Source organism: Talpa europaea (assembly GCF_964194135.1).
Source record: "Talpa europaea genome assembly, chromosome: 16".
Classification (NCBI taxonomy): Eukaryota; Metazoa; Chordata; class Mammalia; order Eulipotyphla; family Talpidae; genus Talpa; species Talpa europaea.
Window position 1 is genome coordinate 6,026,085 of NC_140084.1, and position 21,594 is coordinate 6,047,678.

The 21,594-nt window shown below is 48.1% G+C and overlaps 1 protein-coding gene across 3 annotated transcripts; it reads right to left on the reverse strand.

Annotated features, from left to right (window-relative positions):
• Window positions 1-191: 191 nt before the first annotated feature.
• On the reverse strand, window positions 192-19,847 carry DYNC1LI2 (dynein cytoplasmic 1 light intermediate chain 2; the record flags this gene model as incomplete). 3 transcript variants are annotated; one of them, XM_084257771.1, is made up of 13 exons in its annotated part: window positions 192-292; window positions 2,055-2,171; window positions 2,976-3,093; window positions 3,460-3,501; window positions 4,271-4,330; window positions 4,861-4,972; window positions 6,949-7,084; window positions 8,044-8,137; window positions 8,880-9,049; window positions 13,632-13,862; window positions 17,327-17,443; window positions 19,519-19,592; window positions 19,741-19,847. In XM_084257771.1, 13 exons carry the CDS (start codon window positions 19,845-19,847, stop codon window positions 192-194), a joined length of 1,479 nt encoding a protein of 492 aa, XP_084113897.1. The 3 variants fall into 3 exon arrangements, with proteins under 3 accessions (XP_084113897.1, XP_084113898.1, XP_084113899.1); XM_084257772.1 differs by lacking the exon at window positions 17,327-17,443; XM_084257773.1 differs by lacking the exon at window positions 13,632-13,862.
• Window positions 19,848-21,594: the final 1,747 nt, after the last annotated feature.

Sequence of the window (21,594 nt, forward strand, 5' to 3'; positions counted from 1 at the left end):
CATAACCTTCCTAAATGTGCATTTCACACTCGGACAAGCCAATGCAGTAGTTTGTTTTTTTTTTTAAGTTCATCTCCCCTGCCCCAAAAAACTGATAGCATGTGCATGTGCCATATCAGAAAAATCCTGGTCTTAGCAGATCAATATACATAGTTATTTGGTCATTTTACATATGCACTTTTTAAGGAGGATCAGGCTTCATTTTCTGTTGAAGAGTTTGTTACCATGGAGTCTGGTTTTCGAGTCATTCTATCCAATTCTTCCTGAACATTTGTCAACACAGTCTTTTGTCCTTAAAGAAAAAAAAAAGGAAAGAGCAGTAGTGATGAGGGAACAGAGAAGAACTTGGAACATTTAAAATACTGACCTCTGTAATCACTTGTGATGAGAATAACCTCAATAAAATTAAGGAGATAGGTGTCCCCTGGTGGTGCAGGCGGTTGAGCGCTGCGCTGTGAAGCTGTCCGCAGCCTCTGCAGCACCGGTTCGATCCCTGCCAGCCAGTAAGGGTGGCACACCGTGTGGCAGACCTCTCCGGTCGCGCCCACTGCTCCCCCTCAGCAGTGTATTTCATCAGTCTGCCTGTTCTGTTCCCCACTCTGTCTCTGGTGAATCCTCTCACCCTCCTGCGCATCTGGCCTGTACCCGGTTCTTGTGCAAAATGAATAAATATTTAAAAAATTAAAAAAATAAAGGAGACTCTTTCTTATTGTAATGATTAGGAGGAAACAGACCTTAAACCAGCTCTTCTAAACTCCAAACACGAGAGGTCTGTGTCCCTACAGCCATATGACTGCCCTCTGCCTGGGGATGCCCCTGTGCCAAACACAGGGCTGAGTGAAACTTCTCACTACCCAAACCCAACTCTATACCAGCATCACCATCTTTCAGTAGTGGCAGCAATTTCCCCACTAACAGACTGTTCCCATTTGAGATGATCTGGTAGGTTATCTTTTGAGTCTGGGAACGTTATTACCATTCATTTACAGCGAAAAAAATTCTGAGTATTCCCAGACCCCAAAAATAACTTACCAAATCATACCAAATAGAAGCAGTCTACTTTCAGAGAGTTGGGGAGAGGAGGTGAGGTCTGTATTTTAATTTGGGGAATGCAGCAAACTTCTTTCTATGTCTCAGAATAGTGAGTGTTTACAGGTTTTGTTTCTAATTATTCTGGACTGGCTCACATGGATAGCGTGGAGACACTGTTTTGTGAGGAACGTAAGACCAAGGCCACACATCTCAGTCTTGCACAATCGGAGCTCTTTTTTTTTTTATTGTCTGATATTAACTAGGGCCTAGAAATGATCCCTATTCTTGCAGAAAATACCAGTTGACAGCCTGGGTCACTAGACCAGACTCCGAGTCTCTAAAAACTCAAAGTCAAGGCTGCATTGAGGGTAGAAGGGTCTCCTAAGGGTCACCTTTAATTTGCAAACACCAACTAGGGAAAATGGTATATTAACAGACCTTATGACCAATGGAAAATTAAAAGCAAGGATGCTTCTAAAATGGCCTCAAGTTTCCAGGAAAACGCATAATTCCCAAAGAATGTGTACACACTTGCCCTCCTAGCCCATGGGGGAAGACATGTGGGCAGGCCGCCAGAGCGGTGTGTGTGTGACGAGGGAGCCTCATGGAGGAAGAAATGACGACCCTCCAGAGAGACAGTGAGGGTTCAGAGGCTCCAACCCATGATAAGACTAGGGGCAATGGAGTCTGGGCACAAAAACCCATGCAAAGCATCACAGAACATTATAGAATAAATAAAGTGTGATGGCACACCGCAGACCATAAGCACCAACTGGGAGCTTCTACAGCGGGGCCATGTGTTTGGTTCTGGCTCTATTTCAACTCAACCGACAGTCACATCCCACAAGGGGAACGTGCCTGAATCCACTGTAGTGCAGCGTAAAGTGAAGACTGGCTTCCTTGCTTGGCTGCTCAAAATGAAGAGGATCTGCAGGTCAAGTGAAAGGCGACACTACCGTCCGCTGCCCCACCTTCCACCGCTCAACCAGAGGGGTCACAGGTCTTCGAGGGCCCTTCAGTACCTGACTTTTTGGCTGTGCTCTGCACCCCAGCAGCACCAGGACTTCCAGGAGACCCTGTTTTTTTACTCAACAGACTGTTGAAGAAGCTGGCCAACACCCCTTCACTTGCTGCGTTATCTAAGGAAACATAGACCAAAGCATCACATAAACATATGACTTAAACAAAAAGACATCCTATTCAGCTGGGAACTATCCATTTGTGGCTATCACCTTGCTCGCATACTAAGCACATTTATTTGCTATGATTCTTATGCATTCCCACATGACTAAGCGGGCACCTGTTTATATGTGCCACCTGCTGGGAGACAGAGCAGATACCCATGCGCCACATCATTTCCTTGTCCACGAGGCAGTATTTTCCAAAATTTTCTAAGTCCTTAACTCTCCAAAGCTGTTGTGAAAAGCTCTCATTCTTGATACAAGATACCCATCAAGCATGCAAGAATTAAATAACATTTTATCTTGAGGCTTTTATTGCAGGCAACACCTTGGAGTGATGCTAAGTCACTGGAGTAAGGGCTACTAAAAGCAGTAAGTCACTGCACTTGACAGGAGAAGTAAGGGGGAAATGGCATACTTCATAAATGGAAATAAATATGGAATGAGAAATAAAATTAAGGATGCAATGTACACACTTGAAAATGACTTGTTATGTATTCCTCCCTGCAGGCCTCTGCAGCCTGGATACACAAAGCAAGGTGGGAAGGTGGGAAGGTGGGAGATGCAGACTCCAAAGGAAGAGTAAGCCTCTGGCTCTGCCAGGCACGAGGCCCCTCCCCGAGTGTGGGAAGTGGGAAGCAGCTCCCTGGGGACGAGAAAAGACGGGCTCCTTGGGCCTCAACCCTCTAATGCAGCCACCCAGCCCCCACGGGTGAAGTCTAGAACTAGCTCAGTCATCCTCCAAAGAGACACAATACGTACTTTTGATGTTTGGGTCTGGCTTCTTCACGGACGTGCCAGGAGAGGCACTAGGTACGCTGGCTGGTCCTCCCCGGCCCTGGGTTCTTGGAGAGCCAGAGGGTCCTCTTGCAGGGGATTCCTAAATCCAAAACCAACCCAAGTCACACATAGGCATAAGAAGAACAAAAAATACAAATCCCAAAAATGGAGACATGCGTTTGCAAGTCTAGGGAGAAGGCACAGGCCCGGGAGTCTGCTTCCAGCTCAGGCCCTTTCTAGACCTGTTCCTCCTGCAAGAAGGGACATCCAGACAACAAAGCCTGCTCTTGCTCATTCCCAGAGCTGTGTTCCTGCATCAGGCAGTGGCCGAGTTCCTACTATGTTCCTGGCCCTGGCCCTTTAGGGACACCAAAATACAAAGTCCACACAAACATAAGCTCTCACAAATAACTGCATAGAGTTTGAAGACACTGGGCCTTGACCCTGTTTAGTTTTAGGTACTCACGGAGGCTCTCGTGGGCGTGGCTGGCTGCTTGGCAAGGGATGACTGCAAAGAGAGGGACACACTGGCCATTAACCAAGGCCTGCAGAATGCACTGAGCTCTGGAGAAACACTTCCTCCCAAGTATTCCACTAGAGGGCACCATTTACAATCAAGCCATAGATTTTACACTCTAAGTGTGAAATAGTTGTATGTGAAGTTTGGTATATGGTGAAAAAACAATCCTCCAAATAACCAGTTTTGAAGCCAAGGAAGCAAGAAGAGCACAGAAGGGAGGAACAGTTGGCAAAAGCGCCATCAACACCCCCTGCTGGCCTGCCTGCGCCATCAGGCACACCCATGACATGGGCAACAGCTGGAGTGAAACAGAAAGGTGAGGCTGGATTTGCATTCTGAGCTGTCAGCTTGGGAAGTTACTTTCCTCACTCACAAGGTAAGTGTGGCAGCTCACCCGCCATCACTTAATCCCACACAGCCCTGTGTGGGACTAAGTGAAATAATGGAAGGGAGGTCAGGACACTTAGTAAACTGTCAACGCAAGAATAATTATGCTAGAAAACTGACCTTTCCAGAGAAAGGGGTACTGTACTTAAAAAAATACTAATCCCTGCAGGAGGATCTGCAAGTCAGGCGGGACTCTCGGAGGAAGGGAGTGTAATCCCTACCCTACCAATCCTAGAAATGGGAAGGAACGAGAGAGAAAGCTGGCCGCAAACCTTTTGATGCTGTGAGCTCTTTATGATACCCCCAATCTGCCCCAGGGAACTGACACTTCCGCAGGAGTCTGCTGCTCTGGCCTCATAGGTGTTCTTACCTGTTGTTTCATTAGGAACACCTGTTCATCCTCTGCCGCCAACTCCTTGTCGTGGACCAGCTGTGAAGTGAAGCCACACACTTGTTTGTGGTGACAGGTCAAGAAACCCAGAATGCTAACAAAATTGAGATTCAAAGAATCTTGGGCACATAGGTCTCAACATGAATCTGGGGCAGGTGGTAGCTGCTGAGACTGCTGAGCTGTGCTTTCTTCCAAGATCAACCTTGACATGTGGCCCAGCGTCAAGGCAAGTTCTAAACACCTCCCACATCAGGGTCTCCAGGAGATCACAGGAGGAAGGGGATCTACTAACAGTAACCCAGAGGCAGCAGCACCATCAGGACTTACATGGGAAACTCCACCCCAACCTGCTATGGGCGCTCCATTACCACTCCTCACGCCCCAGCGCGCAGAGCCATTCCTGTAGCACCAGAAGCCATCAAAAGACTTTTTATAAAGGCCTCTGAATTATTCACCCCTCCCCCCCAAATAATTTAATGTGTAAATTATATTTACACAAAGTTTTTCCCCCCCACACTTGTTACACACACACACACACACACCCTACAATTCTAGAATGATCTAGGTACCTTTCTCACAGGAGGCTTCACAATAAAGTCTTCATACGTATCTTCTGGCTTCACGGTTGTGAAATTTTCATGTAAAATAGCTATTTTCTTTTCATTGTCCCAGCCTGCAGGTCTGAAGGCAAGGAGACAGAGACTGACTCGCTTGCGTTAAGATTGCTTTACAGCACACTCAGAGCACGCTCCGGGCTTGAGAGGGCTCCTGGGTGAGATCCCTGCCCACAGGCTGGGGTCTGTGGTTGCTGGGGCTGGCGGAGATGCTGCAACCTACTGCACGATGAACCCATCAGACTGACATCGCAGGCCCTGATTCATCCTGCACTCACGGGGCTCAAGGAGTAAGAAGCCAGTATGAGGTCTTACTGGTTACACATGCTGACCCACAGGGAGTGTCCAAAGCTTTCCACAACTCAACCCAGGAGAGCACAGATGCAAGAGGGCTCTATTCTGACAACAGAGAATGCAGAGAGCAGCACAGAGAGAGCTCAAGATGGGACCATTTCTTTTGGGTTTGGCATGGGGGAACCCCTCCTGCGGGCTCTTTCTCTGAAATGACTTCTTCCTGTTAATATTTTGCTTGATGATTGGCTCAGTAATTCTGCTGGTGTGGGAAGAGGAACACTGGAACCAAGTGGCATCAAGGTCCCAAACCCAAGGGACAGGAGTCCCTGAAGCTCCTACAGGGGTGCTCTCCAGCTCGACATCACAGGGCACAATGGCACCTAGGTTCCATTAAGTTAACCTGCAGCCTGTGGCTCCCATGGAATCTTCTAAGGACCAACGGTAAAACGGCCTATGTGACATACTTTTGAACTCCAGAAGCTCTAGTAGATGTCCATTGTTTCTCCTAAGCCTGTCATTCTCCATCCAACTCTTGCACTATCTAAATGGCTCTGCGTACTTCACCAGGTCCCAAATAGGCAACGAACAAAGGAGCAAAGGCAACAGGGATAGGGTAAGAAGGTAACACTGTGACCCCTGCAGGCTTCAGAAGCTGTGAGGTGCTTCTGTTTAGACCAGCACCATCCCAGCTGTCTCCTTGCTGCTATTGCTTCTCAGGATCACATGTGATCTGAGCGCTGGCTGAGCTCCAAAACACACCACTCTGAGTATGTGTGCCCACTGCTCACATCGAGGATCCTCTAAAATCACTCTAAGGTCCAGGTTTCACCCTTTTAGGCTTCTTAGAGACTGTCCCTTCTGCCCCTCCATTCCTTCCTCCTGGTATATACCATTCATCCTTCCCACACCACCACCCTGGCCTTCCCTGCCACACTGCCTCTACCACCCCATTAGTGCCCTCCCACTCAGCTGTACGTGTCCCCTACAGTGCCACGCGCAGTGATCAAATCTCAGTGATCGTGTCCTCAGCATGGAACTTGGGCACCTGGAAGTAGGCTCAGTATTTGGTGAATGAACAACTGCAATTCTCTTGTAAATCAGGAGGCTAAGCCTAAAGAGCAGTCCACTTCCTAAGCCTTCTAAGAGACCACATCACTTCTTTGTGCATCCCCAACACTCATCTTTCTCTAGTGAGAAAGATGGGCAAGCAAGTACCCAAGTCTCTATCCAGGATAGTCAACTCCAGAGAAGCCCAAAATGTGAAATGCTAGACACACAACATTCAGTACAGCCGAAGCCCTGCAGAGAGGGGTGCCAGCGAGGGTGGCTGCAACCGCCACTGCAGTGGGCAGAGAAACCACACGCTTCAGCAGAAGACATTAAAGACCCCCAAAGCACAATTCCCTACATTTCAACTCCCTCCCCCAGCCAGTCCTCTACCAGCTTGACTGTAAGTAGCAAAGATGGCCAGCTGAAGTTCTGGCCACTTCCTCTCAATGAAGAAAGGCGGCACCCCTGACCCCCCACCCACTTCCCTCAACTGAAGATGACAAGTAATCTGGAAAGGAGCAACGAGGGAAAGCTGGGTGCATCCATCACTTACGAGGTCTAGCCTAAGTACTTTGCTACAAGGCAAGAGAAAGCTGGCCAGATGAGAGGCAGGTCCATATTTGGAAAGATAAAATGTAAAAAGCAATGTACTCTAAATATAAAGAAAAGAGTTTGAAAGCATCCACTATAAAAACTTACATAAAAACTGCATCCTTTTCCACAACTAAGGCAGGTGTGGTAAAGTGGAAACCGTATGTTTTATGAACAATGTACTTATACAACAAATCGAGGTTTTTCTCTTCCTTCACTGATGTGTAAATCAAGGCAGCTCCATCTAATCAGCATGCTTAAGGAAAACCAATTCACTGCAGGAGACAAAAACAAACACATACGAGCATAATCCTCGAAATATTACACACAGGTTGATCAGCTTTTGATCAATATATGAACAGAACGTGTTAAGATCTAAATCTGAAAAGGTAATAGCAGATGAGTCAGGTCAAAAGCATAAGGCGTGCTGATACCAGTGGGCCGTGCAGTTCATTCTTAACTGCTGTCTTCTGGCCCATCAGGCTACTTCCCAAGAGGACACGTTAATGGCTCTGAAGCTTGCCAGGAAAACACACTCGGGATCGCCACAGTAGATTTCTACCCAGGCAGGTGCTCACGTGACCCAGTGTATCATTAAACATACCCTGTAGAAGAGGTGGGCAACTGCATGTACCCGTGGCCCTCACTGGGTTAGACAAGCTAAAGAGCTGCAAGAAAGGGGGAGGAACCCATCCCATCACCCCCACTGCAGGGCATGAGACTCTGGCATCAGTTGCTATTGGATTTTTGCAGAAACCACTCAAGACACCTCTGACACAGCATCTCTCTCATGACTAGCACAAAATACAAACATATGGGAAACACTTGTAGCATCTAAAACATACCTGTACTGGGTAATCTTTTCTGTAAAAATGCAAAGTTTAAGATTTCTAACATAGGATAAAATTATCATAAATAAAATGACCGCCTATCAAATTTCTTTTTAATACAAAAGCCAAGCAAAGACACAGCATTAAAAAATTAAAATGATCCAAGACAGGCATGCCAATAAGTCTCAAAGGGCAGTGAAGTAAAACATAAAACTAGAAAAAAGATGCAGACAATTTCTCCCTGGTAGAAGGTTCTCCTGGATTCAGGAAGTGCTTTACCTCACTGAAGATGCCCCACGTGGAAGGAAGCCTGGATTAGCACAAAGAGAGGGGAGCCCATGACCCAGGACCCCACACAGTACCCCAAGGATACACTGCAGGCAGAACCTCCGAAGGTGTGACTGGATGAAGTCGAAGTGCTCATCCCGGTAGTCGTGCTCCTTCTCCAGGATGCTCACCGCGTCGCACTGCAGGGGAGAGAAGAGAAACGAGTCATCTTTGCACCTCTGCCTGCTGAGGATGGAAACAGCATCTTTTTCAAAAATAAAGTATCACAGCTCCAAAGTCGAAAGCTATAGTCAAAGGCTAAACATAACTAAAGAGACAGAGTGAGCGGCAGCAGGAGACTGCCATCCTTCCTCTGGTCTTGGCATCCTGATCTGTCATCTGATGACGGGCCTGATCACCTCAAACACTGCCCCATCAGGAAACAGGCCCACCGGCCGTGGCTGCTTCCGCAAACTCCGTACTCAGAACAGGCAGCAAAGGGGCACCTTGGAGTTGGACAACCCAGGAATAAAGTGCTTCTCAAGCCCAAAGTGTTTTTAAAGGCTTTTTTTTTTCCTTTTATAAGAGACATGAGTTTCAAGTCTTAAAAAAAAAAAGATGAGAGATTTATTTATTTATGCATACAAGAATAGGGGTGTAGGCCAGATGGTGCAGCAGACCTTTCCTATCTCGCCAGCTGCTCCCCTCAGCAGTATATTTCAGTAGATCCATCTATTCTGCTCCCCATTGTCTCTGGTGAATCCTCTCACACCCTGCACCACTGGCCTATACCCCAGTTCTTATATGCATGAATAAATAAATCTTTGAGAAAAAAAAATTAAAATAAATTTTTAAAAGTTCATCAAAGCTCCTGAAACTTTCTTTCAGATGGTGGTTTCCACTAGCCAAACCCAGCCATGCTGCCAAGGCCCCGGCACGCACCTTGGTACACACCACCAACACAGGGATCCCCAGGTTATGAGTCAGCACGTTGTCGCCGAGAGGCAGGGCGACATTTTCTTCATCAGCTCCTGAAGTCAGAGGCCCTCTTCTCTGTGGGGAACCTTGACAACTTTCTTCAGGTTCGATATAGTCTTGAAAATCTTTCATAACTACAGAAGAAGAGGGAAAATTACACATGCACGCAAATAAAAACATACATGCCAGCTTTAGAAAACTGGAAAAGGTAGCAATAAGCACAACCTTCCCAGCCACAGCCTACCATGACACAAGGGCTGCTGCAAAGTACCAAGCCTGACATCTGTCTGAGCAGTGTAACTTCAGAGCAGCAAAGACCTTTTCCTGTGAGGCTTCAACCGCATCCAATTCTTAAAGTTTTTTAAAAACGTCTAAGGTTGAAATACTGAAATAGTTTCTACCATGAAAAAAGCCACTCATATAGCTTCCATTTTCAAAATATCAGAATGGTAGGACTGTTATTTCACAGAAGTTACTAGAAAGCTGTAACTTCTAAAACTCCTCAAGAGTCCTCACTAGGGCCTCCCCTGGTGGCGCAGCGGTTGAGCGCTGGGCTGTGAAGCTGCCCGCAGCCTCTGCAGCGCCGGTTCAATACCTGACTGCCGGCGAGGGTCCCACATGGTGCGCAGACCTCTCCTGCCGCCCGCTGCTCCCCTCAGCAGTGTCTTCAGTCCATCTGCCTGTTCTGCTCCCCGCTCTGGCTCTGGTGAATCCTCTCACCCTCCCGTACTTCTGACTGTACCCAGCGCTTGTATAAATAAATAAACAAAATCTTTAAAAAAAATAAATAAATAAAAAACAAAAGAGTCCTCACTAGAAAACCACCTGAATTCTTACACCATGCTGAGGTGCGTCAGCACTAAGGCATGGCGCTGGACATGCCCTGCGTCATCCGTATTTCCTCATCATCCTCACTCTTGAGGATTTAGTCTTCTCTTTATGGGCTCCTGAGTCACAGACTCAGTGCTCACAGGCCTGTTCCTGCCTAACACAAGAGGTCAGTGGTACAACATCCACTTCCTGGCACACAAAGTCACTACTTCTGTCAAGGATGCACGCCCACAGGAGGGCCTTCAAGGTGAGTGGTGGGTCCATGGCCTTGTTTAAGCCAAGTGCCCACAAAGCCCACAGACCTACACCTTTCCGCGGGCACCTGTCAAGCCAGAGAACAAGACATGATGATGAAAGCCAGAGGAGCACACATCTTCCTCTACGCTTCCACACCCAGCCGGAGTGAAGGGCCAAAAGGCCCGTTACTCTCATTCACACCGAGCTCACTGCACAGTGCAAGCAGCTGAGACAGGTACACACACTCTTCTTCACCTGTTTAACAGGTTTCAAATATTTTAAAACAAGGAATTTTAATTTACAAAGGTTTTAGGTTATCATTACATGAGCTTCTAGAATTGTCTGGGAGCTCACTGGCTTTTTTATAATAATGGCCAAACAGTTAAGCCCATTGACTAAGCTCTAAAGTGTAGCTGTAACTTTCATTCTACAGACAAAACATTCATCTCTACAACTTCTCTTTAATTAAATGCATTCATATAATTTCATTGCCAATGTAAATATACTCGCGATCTTTACTGCATTTTGGACAAAACGAGGGAAGACTTCCCGGTGAACTCGGCACGGTTGTTGAAAGAGCTGAAGAAATCAAAGGTTCTCACATTTTCTCTTTAAAAGCATTTTAACAAGTCTTCAAACCAGTGACAAACACAATGGCTTGAGTGTCGAGGGAAGATCATCTGAGACGCTCAACCAGGGCTTCCAAGACCGTGAGCTCGGCAGAGTCTGGAACAGGTTACAGGTGAACTGCGTGACGGTGGGGAGTCTGCTCTGGGAGCCTCCATTACCCAGTGTGCTATAAACCCTGCCTGATTCTACCTGTTCCACAGTGTGAAGATGGCTGGGAAGTGCCGGGTTAGGTGAAGCACTCTTGAAGGGACTGGCTTAATTACAGCTGTCCAACAACAGCAGGAAAAGTCCCATGTTTTTCTTTAATAACTCAGCATTTTTGGAAAACAGGTTGGAAAGCAAATGTTCCTAACAGGCTAGTGAAAGGGAAAGACAAAACAGTGAGGACCGCGCCCCTCAGAGTCAAGCGTGTCCCCTCGGGAGGCCAGGTCACAGCAGAGGCCCCGGGCCCACGGGCTCCCCTTCTGCATCAGGGGGGAGTGGGTATGGGAAGGAAGTGGAGTACTCTGCCCACACTGCAGTTGCCTCTTCCTCCTCTTTTCCCTCCTGCCTCAGTAATCCTCCCCCAGAAACCGCAGACAGCACCTTATCTTTTTCTTCAAATAGGCAATGGAATTCACAGACAAAAAGCTAAAAAGACACGCCTAACCTAGATACAGCAGCACCTCAGGCGGCACGGGGATTGCTCTGCCCTTCCCTCAGACACTCCGCTGGGGGTCTAGCCCTGAAAGAGGGGCCCCCTTTGGAGCCCCTTTCCAAATTCAGCAGACTGGAGACTGGGCTGGATGGGAAGTAAGGCTGGCTGAGGGCCCCTCACTAACTCGATACTATACCTAGAGCCCAATTAATCTAGAAAGTGGGAGGCCCCTGAGCAGCAGGATGGCCGACAGTTTGATTAAAATGTAACCTAAACTCAGCACTAACAAAAGCGCTCCAGCAAGCAGCGCACAACGTCGGGAGCAGCAGCAGAAACGAGAGCTGGTGAACCAGAGGTGTGAGGCCGGACTCGGCTCCAGCCACCCCCACGGCTCTGCGGCCCGCTGTCTCCCCCAACGCCTCCTCCTCCAAACGGAACAGAGCCCGCTACGCAGAACATATGGCCACACAGACCACACTCCCCAGCCTCCTTAGAAAGACGGGCATCCACCCTCCCGTCCTTGTTGCCTCTCCTGCGTCCTGCTGCCGGACACGGATGTGAAGGCTGGCGCTGAGTCGTCGTGGGGAGAGAAACACCCCCCGGGAGACGACAGAGTGGGAAGCGGAGAAGAGCCGGGGTGCTGGAGCTGCTGTCCTAGAGAAGCTCTCTAGGCCTGACCTGCCGACCTCTGAACCTCACTTACAGGAGAAAATACACCTCGGTCTCGCTTACGCCACTGTTATCCTGGGCTGAGTCACATGCAATCTAATCCGAAGTGACACAGACATTAACGATAAAATAGAGTCAGTGTGTCAGAGGAACACAAGTCCAGGCATCTTGCGTGCCGTGTGTATCCCTAAGGCCTAGAACAGTGCTTGCTGCATGAGAGGTGATTTCCCTGTCTGGAAAAGAACATCCTTGGCTCGAACATTCTTTTCATGTTTTATTTTTTTCCAGATAGTAAATTTACTTATTTTTTTTTAAATTATTTTTTATTGAGGCAAAGCTGGTTTACAACACTATATATGATTAGGGCTGGAGGGTCACACTGTTCCAGTCTTTTATGTTTTAACAAAATTTTATAAGGTTATGACTAAGAAAATAGATTCAGAAGCTAAAATCTCCAGTGCCTTAACCCACTAATCTAGGAATGACACTAAACGTACTGCAGAAAGAAAACTGCTCATCAGTCTGAGAACTATTCTGAGAAGCTGTCTGTAGGGTCTCTATTTCAGAGGAAAAAGAAGCATTATCTAGAAAGGTCAGTGGCTGATCACAGACGAGCTGAGCTGCATAACAATCACTGCAGCACACATGCAGGTGGCCCAGGAAACACACACACACACACACACACACACACACACACACACACACACACACGAACTGGGTGCTAAACTATCTTGTTTAGCCACTGCAAAACAAGTATAAGATGAAGTCAGGGCAGGAAGATAGAAAAAAAACTCTAATTTGAAAAGTACATCAAGATTTCTGATTTTCTTTTGCCAAGAAGTGTGAGATCCAAGTGCCACGCTCCAGAAGGCCTCATCACCTCACTAAAGGGAATGATGTCAGCCCGTGGAAAGGAGCCAGACCAGGCCAAGCCTGCTGCTGCTGCCGCCACCACAGCTCCCATCCCCACAGCTCCCGTCCCGGCCCCTCCCATTTCCCTGGCAAGTGGACAGAAGCTGACGTAACTGCACAGAAGCAAGGGAAAGGAAACAGAAGCTTCTAAACCACTTTAAGGAAAAAAACAAAAACAAACTTCCTTCAATTTGAAAGATCTTTGTTCTCAAAAGGACTTGGACGTATGCAATCTTAAAATAGTCTTTCATCTTAATAACCCCACAAGCCTGCAACAGGACCTCTATTTCTAACTAAAATTGTATCTGCTGGACTCCAAAATGAACTAAGGTAGGAGATGAAAGATTTGTCTTTTTCGGGGCTTCCTTTAAATCTGCCAGCGTGCCTCCATGGAATTCCAGGGCAGTGGAATTATGCCATAGAGACCACAGGAAGTGTCCACACCCACTGATGCTAGCTTTGCACAGAGACAGTAATGAATAGCAAAAAAGACCCACAGAACCGATCACGTGTTGTGGAATGAAGGAGAACCCTTATTTTAAAAAGAACCAATGAAGATAATAAGGAATGCTGATTCATTTATTTCCTTTAACTGTGAGACTGGAGATAAACAGTGCTTTGAATATTTTTTGTCTGCTAAATTTATGAGTGCAACCCTGAGATTAATGGTGAAAACAAAACACAAACAACACTCCATAAGGGAAGCTTCGCAGCCTCTTGACAGCATAAAAAGCAAATTGGATGAAACCATCCAAATAGATGAGTGAACGTTCCAATGGAGAAAATACTATTTTACTTACATTTCCGTTCCAGCTCCCTCATCTCTTCTGGTGGAATTTTCATTTTATCAATATGCTCACGTAAAACACTAGCCCATTTCTGTAGAGATTCCATCACAGTCCAAGGTCTAGACATGTCCGCGACAAAAATGACCAGGGTCTCTGGCAACGATTCAGCAGAAACTGCAAACTTCAACAGGCCTTTGTGGTACAGGTCTCCATCCAGAATCCACACGTTGCAGCGTGTGTGATCTGAGAAAAGACGTAAAGCCGAGTTACTACCTCACAGTGACTTTAGCACAGCTGTAAGAAAAGTCACATTAGGAAGAAGTTGAAGGCAATGGTCATGGAATTCCATGTACAACACAGAAATCACCCAAAAAAGGGCTCAGATACTCAGCAGAAAGCAACCCTTGGTCAAGGTGCCTGGTAAACGATCCAGATTTTTAAACTACCATAATATATATGAAGAGTCCAAATCTAAAAAGAGTCCAGCAATGTCCAAGAAGTGGAAAGTGAAGGTCACTTTGACTTTCAGTAAGAACCAAAAGATACTAATAAAAGCTACAAATGTTCACCAGTCAGTGGTGCCAGTGTCAATCATGCATTTTCCTAAGATAGCAGCAATCTGGGAGGCGCAAGCTGCGCCCAAGAGTCTGTGGCGAAACAAGCTCTTCTTGTGTCAGCCACGTGAAGCGGCACATTCACACGCTACAAAGGGCACCAGAGAGACAGGGCCTTGGTACTGAGATGCCAGGATAAAATCATCGCTTATATTCCTCACAGATGAATCCACGTAATTTGCTTCAAAATAATCCAATGTGCAGTGAGAGTATATGGAAATAAAATTGACCAGAAACTAGGGTAACCTTTCAGAGTGGGTGACAGACGCAATGGGATTCATGATACCAGTCTTCTTTTATATTTTGTTTTCCCTAATAAAAAGTTAAAAACACATATACACAAATGTGCAAATATTGAAATTTAATAAAGTACATCGTTCCAAAACCATACCTGGAAGATCAAACTGTGGGAAACAATACTCCACATTGACAGTACATTCTCTGGCTATTAGAGACATCTTTTCTGACAACTTTTTTATAATAGTGCCTTAAAGAATGCCTGCCACCAAAAATACTTCATTAATTCTTACCCAGTAAATTCCAACATACACTTCAAAAATGTGTTCTTTCATTAGCTACCTTTAATGTTAATCAGTTCATTAACACACCGTAAAAATACATATTCATGATTTTATTTCAACAACATAAGACATCTACTTCTAGTTATACAAGCGCTAATACAAAACTTATTCAAAACTCTAATACATTTTAGATAGTGGTTTTGAGTTCTATGAATGCCTTCAAAACACTACCCTGTAACCAAAGCCCATGCCTTTAATGCCTGCCCCTGGCACAGTTCCTTTTTTGAGCCTCTTTTCCGACCCGTAACTCACTAAAGTGCCTGGAAATCATATCCACCACATGGCACATTAAAAAAATGTCTCCAATCCTGGAAATAGCCATTCTTTTGACATCTCACATCCCACCACCAACCAAGGACAAGCTAGAGATTATTTTCTCTACCTGGGTGACTGACTGTAAAGTTTATTTTTATAACCCAGTCACAGTACACAACAAAAATGACCAGGGTTGAAAGATATATAATTAATCACAGGTAAGATCAACTCTTTCATCAAAGAGGAACTTGCAAGCAAGCGGCCTAAAAATATCCCATAAATGCAGAAGCCAAGAAGTTTTTAAGGCAACCCTAAAGAATATGAAATAGAAGTTAACATGTACTTTAATTGAAAGGCACAGAATATGCTTAATATGATGTTTTGGCATAAAATATGTTTATGCCATCTTGAAGCAGAAGTGACTACAGAGATTCAAAGTATCTACACCATGTTTGTACTTTAACAAAAAAACACTGGAGCTATCACTGTGCCTTAAGCACTCAGATCCACCTGACACACACCATTTCTCATTCAGTCACATAACAGATACAGTTACCCAGTCCTACAAGAGGAAATTCAGGTGCAGGGCGGTTTAGTTAGTTAGAATTAGTGATGACAACAGGATTCTCAATCAGCTCTGCTTGGCTCTGAAGCCCAAGTTCTTTCCACAATAAACATGCTATGTAACAAAGACAGGAAGCAAAGAGTCAGACACAAGAGGTCCTTTAGACCCAGCCTAGTGAGTGGCCCCTGAGTCTCAGGCCTACATGCACCAAGTGGACCTAGATGGATGCCTCTATCCTTACATGAAGAGAAAGGCCTCAGCACCAGTCTACTGTTCTTTCACACCCTTCAGGGACTGATCAGCATGGCAATGAAAGCCAGGGGACGAGAAAGAGGAGGAGGAATAAAGTCTTAGGGTTCTAAGATTACCATTAAAGTTAACAGTGACACAGTGCAGGTCGCCAAGCTTTAACAGGAGAGCCTTACCCATGCCCTCTATTAAACAAATCTTGGAGAGCACAGAATTAGAATGCTGGAAAGGGGCATTCCTGGTGGCGCAGGGGCTAAAGACACAGCACTATCAAGCTATAACCAGCCACTGCAGCACAAGTTCAATCCCCGTCCAGCCAGGGAGCTGACCCATATGGCGCAGCAGACCTCTCTTGCTTTATCCGCTGTTCCTCTCAGCAGTGTATTTCAGTAGATCCACCTGTTCTGCTCCCCACTCTGTCTCTGGTGATGCCTCTCACCCCCCACACCTCTGGCTTACATCCCAGTTCTTGTATGCATAAATAAATCTTAAAAAAAAAAAAAAAACAAACAAGAATGTTGGAAAAGGCATAGGTCCACTTTCTTCATTTCACAATAAAGAAATGGGAGACAGAGGTGGTGGGATTTGTCCCCTTATATAATCACCCTCCCTCATAATCTTCACTATTTAAATGGGTAAAAGAAAATGAATGTAGAGTAATTTAACAAAGATATTTCATCTTTTGCAGAGATAACTTTTCTACCTAGGCACGAATAATTATTTTGTTATTCCAAACATCTAAGAGAAAGCCTAAAAATTTATAAAGGAGGCATTATTGGAGAGTGGTAACCAAAACTATTGCTCCAATCCAACTCATGATGTCATTTATAAAAAAGATTTTAAAAATGACATCTAATCTTTAACAGAGTATAATCTTTTGCTTTTAATCATCCTAACTACCCTGTAGGGAGAAACGAGCTAGATTGTAGAGATGAAGAATTAAAAGAAAACATTATTACCTCTGCGCCTCTATTCTCTCTGCTGAAAGAAACACAGGCAATTGGCCTTTTTCAACCGAAACTCTCCAGTGAGTAACTGTTAGGTTGTTCTACTCTGAACCTCACCAATTTCATATTCGCCACTAGAACCAGGCAGAGTAACAATGCCGCCCAGATTAGTGTGCCAAGTGCTTCACAGTAAAGTGCAAAGTTTCTAAAAACATCTATCTTACTACTTTACATACACCCGAAATGTCGCTTTTAGCATTTCCCCTTAAGTAGGGGCTACCCACCGCAACAGTTAACAGCCTGATTTCCCATTTTTGCTAAGATTCCCTATAAAGGAAATAGGTTAGTGCTGCAAAAGACATATACTTCATCTCTTCCGTGGTAACTAATTCTCTGAGAATGAAACAGAAAATTAAGAATGCCTGGACATGGTACAGAAGGCAACCAAGGCATCAGACCTGCACACACCCCTTACATGGATTAATGCTTCACTTACCATCTCTGTCCTCATCATGGACACTGAGGTAGAGATACTCTAGGCCTCTTCCTTTTTTGCCATGTTCAGCTCCTTGTAGTTTAGTCATGAGGGTTGTTTTACCTGAACCATCATCACCTACAAATATGACATGTAAGAAGACAAAAAGTACAGTTTATTCTGGGCAAAGCTGGGGAGTCTTGACATTCACTTGACAAGGAATAGCTAAGAATTTCAAGCAAAGTTCGCTGCTGTGGTCTTGCCTCAGGCTTTGCTAAAAGAATGGATGGGGGAGGCCAGTATGGGGTAAAAGTGGATGGGGGAAGGCAGGTATGGGAGGCGAGGGGAGAGGTGGCAAATTTCATCAAAAATGACATTCTACTGTACTTAGCCTTACCTCACAAGGAAAAGAACAGGGCAGGTCTATGGTGCTACCTACAATTTATAAGAGATGCATGCAGAGAAGTGAAAGTAAAAGGTGGAACTATTTTCTCACAAAATAAACTTTTACCACAAGAAAAACAAGAAATCTCTAAATCTCTCAAAAACCCAAGAACTTTAAAATAAAAAGTTTAAAGTGAAGAATGGGAGCTCTATTCACTTTTGATCTTCATACGTCTCTTTCCTAAGCATCCTAAAGGCTAAGAAACTGAGGAAAATAATTATTAGAGACCAAAGCAAAACTCTTAAGCACAATCTTAGTAATTATCAAGCACCTCCTCATCCCCCTCCACCCAACTACCAACCTCCTCGCCCCCAGGAAAGACTCACTACCAAGAAACATCACTAGGCACCTCTGGGATTTAATAATATGGAATTATAGAACATGGAAATTGAAAGGCATGCCACAGATCAAAGGCCTCCTCTCCATCTCAATGCCACTACTTTATTCAGGCCTTCCACATGCCATCTGGACAGTGGTGAGTGCCTGGCAGCCTGATTTCAGTTCCTGCTCATTTTGAAAAGTCTTTTTTTTTTTTAATAGAGGCATGTTTTATTTATTTATTTATTTGTTTGTTTTTTTGTTTATACATGCACTGGGTACAGTCAGAAGCGCGGGAGGGTGAGAGAATTCACCAGAGCCAGAGCAGGGAGCAGAGCAGGCAGAAGGACCGAAGCACACTGCTGAGGGGAGCAGCGGGCGGCAGGAGAGGTCTGCGCGCCATGTGGGACCCTCCTCCGGTGGCCGGGAAGCAGCCGGGGATCGAACCGGCGCCGCAGAGGCCGCGGGCAGCTTCGCAACCCAGCGCTCAACCGCTGCGCCACCGGGGAGGCCCAGTTCCTGCTCATTTTGAACCACCTGCCACTCTGCTGCCAGAGTTCTCTTTCTAAAACACGTATCTGGTGACCCTTAAAGATCTTCAGGAAAAGGCATCAGTTCTTCAGCCTTTCACAATCTGCCCCAATTGACCTCACCAGTCACCTTCCACAAGGAGCTTCTGGCCAACTCCTAAACCCCCGCACCGTGTGGTCATCACTGTGTTCCTGCAAACACTGACAATTATCCTTCAAAACACCCGATCCCCAAATTACCCTTTTTCAAAACAGCACCAAGAAGTGTGATGCGCCCACAATAATCTGCCCGTGCCCCACACGGCGAGTGTAATCACCAACGCATCTGTCCTCACTAGACAGAGAACCTTGTGCTGTCCCAGTGCCTAGATCCCAAGACCCCGGGCGACAACTGGGTCTGCCCACTGAATAAACCTACTCCAACTCCCTCATTTGTACGCGGAAACTGGGGCCACAGAACTTAGGGAAGCTGCTCCAGGGCACCCAGCAATGAAAGACGGGGAGATGTGGGAAGTGCCCCTGCGGACTCCCCGAAACCTCTGACGGGGCACCGCTCCTGAAGACGGAGCAAAGGGTCCCTTGGGACATCTCCCGCACACCCTCATTCTCCGGCCCCTCCGCACCCCCACAATCTGCTGCTCGCCGAGGCGCTGAGCGTCGGGCGCGGGCGCTGAAAGGGGCAGGCGGGTGTTGCGGCCAAATGACATGGGGCTGCACCGGCCACCCCTCCCGGGCGGCGGCATCCAACCCAGGCGAGGTGGAGCTGGCCGCGCCCCGGCTGTCCGGCCAGCGTCCCCCAGCGTCTCCCCGGCGCGGCGAGCGGGGTCCCCACGGGGCGGGGGACAGAGAAGTTGGGCGCGAGGGGCGCCCGCTTCGCCCACCCCGGGCCCCGCCCCGCCCCGCCCCGCCCCGGCGCTCACCGAAGACCAGGATGTTCTTGCCCGACGGCAGCTTGGACCTGGCGCGCGTGGACACCTCGCTCAGGATCGAGGACCTGTGGGGCGACGGCAAAGCGGTCAGCGCCGGAGCCGACCCGCCCGCGCCGCCCGGCGGTCTGTCCGACGGTCGGGTCAGCTGCCCGCCCGCCGCGCCCTCCCCTCCCCGGTCCGGCCCGGCCCGGCCCGGCCGCCGCGCAAGCTCACCAAAGGCTCTGGCCCTCCTCCTCCTCGCTGGCGAGGTCGCCGGCCGCCGCCACCGCGGGCCCGTTGGGCCCCAGCAGCAGCTTCTTCTCCACCCCCACCGGCGCCATCTTGCCAACCGCAGCCACAAAGAGGCCCGCCCCCGGCCCGAGGACCCGCGAGGACCCCGCGGGCTGCCCGCCGCCCGCCGCCCCGCGCCGCGCCGCCTCCCTCCCGCGGCGCCCGCGCCCCGCCGCGCCCCGCCGCGCTGCCCGCGGGCCCCACAGGGTCGTCGGCGCCGCGGCGGGCGGGCGGGCGGGCGGGCGGGCGAAGGCGGCGGCGGGCGGCGGGCGGGCGGACAGGCGGTCGCCGGGGCAGCCCCGCGCAGGGAGGGGCGCGGGCGCGGCGCCGCCGGGACGGAGGGCGCGCTGGCGCCCCCTGCTGGCCGAAAGGCGCGCGGGCGCCCAGTCCGGCGGCCCCGCCCGCAGCCGCGCCCGCGGCGCCGTGGGGGCCGGAGGCGGAAGACGCGCCCGCGAAATCCAAGCTTCGGCCTGAGTCCAAGCCGCGGCGCCGGCGTGGAGCGCCCGCCGAGTCAAGCCGCGCAGCAGCACTGCTGCCTACTCAGCCCTTCTGCAGGCGAGGACTGTAAAGCGCAGACTTTAAGAAACCTGCCCTGAATCACAAAACTAGAGGCGAACACTTCGTTCTTCCAGTCTTCGCGACTGATGCTAAACTAAAAAACCGCGCGTTGAAATACAGGCCTTAGACTAGACCCCAGAGCCCCATAAATAGCCCCCTTCTCCTCCTCTTTCACCCGATTAAGACTGGAGGAAGTGATCTTTACTGCAGTGAACACACTTGGCTTTCTTAAGAGGTTTTTAAAGGTATTTTCGGAGAGACATCACTTGACATTAGAAATCGGTGTCCTTTCTTCAGTGGGAAAAAATGGAAAGAAAATGGAAGAGATGTGAAAGGGGAATGATAAGAAACTACACCCCCCCACCCCTATCCACGTACACCCCCCCCCGCCCCTCCCATGAAGCTTAACCTTAACTCTAGGTGTAGCCTCAGCCCGAGAACTCTTGCTGTCCTCCTTGGAAGCAGACTTGCTTTAACAATGTATTTCTCAATATCAGAAGGACGGGAGATATGGCAGAAAGGCAACCACCTACATGGGTTTCAGATGAATAGGATTCCCATGCTTGGCGGTGCCAAAATTTTGGCAGCATAATGTGTTAGGGGGAAAGGATGTCCTGAGCTAATCCCATGCAGGCTTTGTGGACGCCACCCCCACTGCAGACCAAAGCCATCAGGACAGTGGGAAAGACAAATCCCGTCACCACCCAAGGGAAAGTGGCGGGGACCTGAGGGTGGAGTTAAGCAGCCAGGTTTGGTATAAAAACCAAACATGTGGGGACCTCCCTGGTGGCGCAGCGGTTGAGCGCTGGGTTGTGAAGCTGCCCGCGGCCTCTGCTGCGCCGGTTCGATCCCCGGCTGCTCCCCGGCCACCAGAGGAGGGTCCCACATGGCGTGCAGACCTCTCCTGCCGCCCGCTGCTCCCCTCAGCAGTGTATTTCATCGGTCTGCCTGTTCTGCTCCCCGCTCTGGCTCTGGTGAATTCTCTCACCCTCCTGTGCTTCTGACTGTACCCAGTGCTTGCATAAATAAATAAATAAATAAATAAATATTGGGGGGGGGACCAAACACGTGGGCCTTGGGGGGCTCGCCCTGTCCGCTCGCCTCCTGGCTTCACGGCTCCTGGCTCGTGGCCAGCTCTCAGAACACCATTTGGGATTCCTGATCAACAGATCGGGTAGGACACATTTAAAACTTTGTCTTCCACTTTTCTCCCTGAACTGTACATTTCCTCATTTGCCC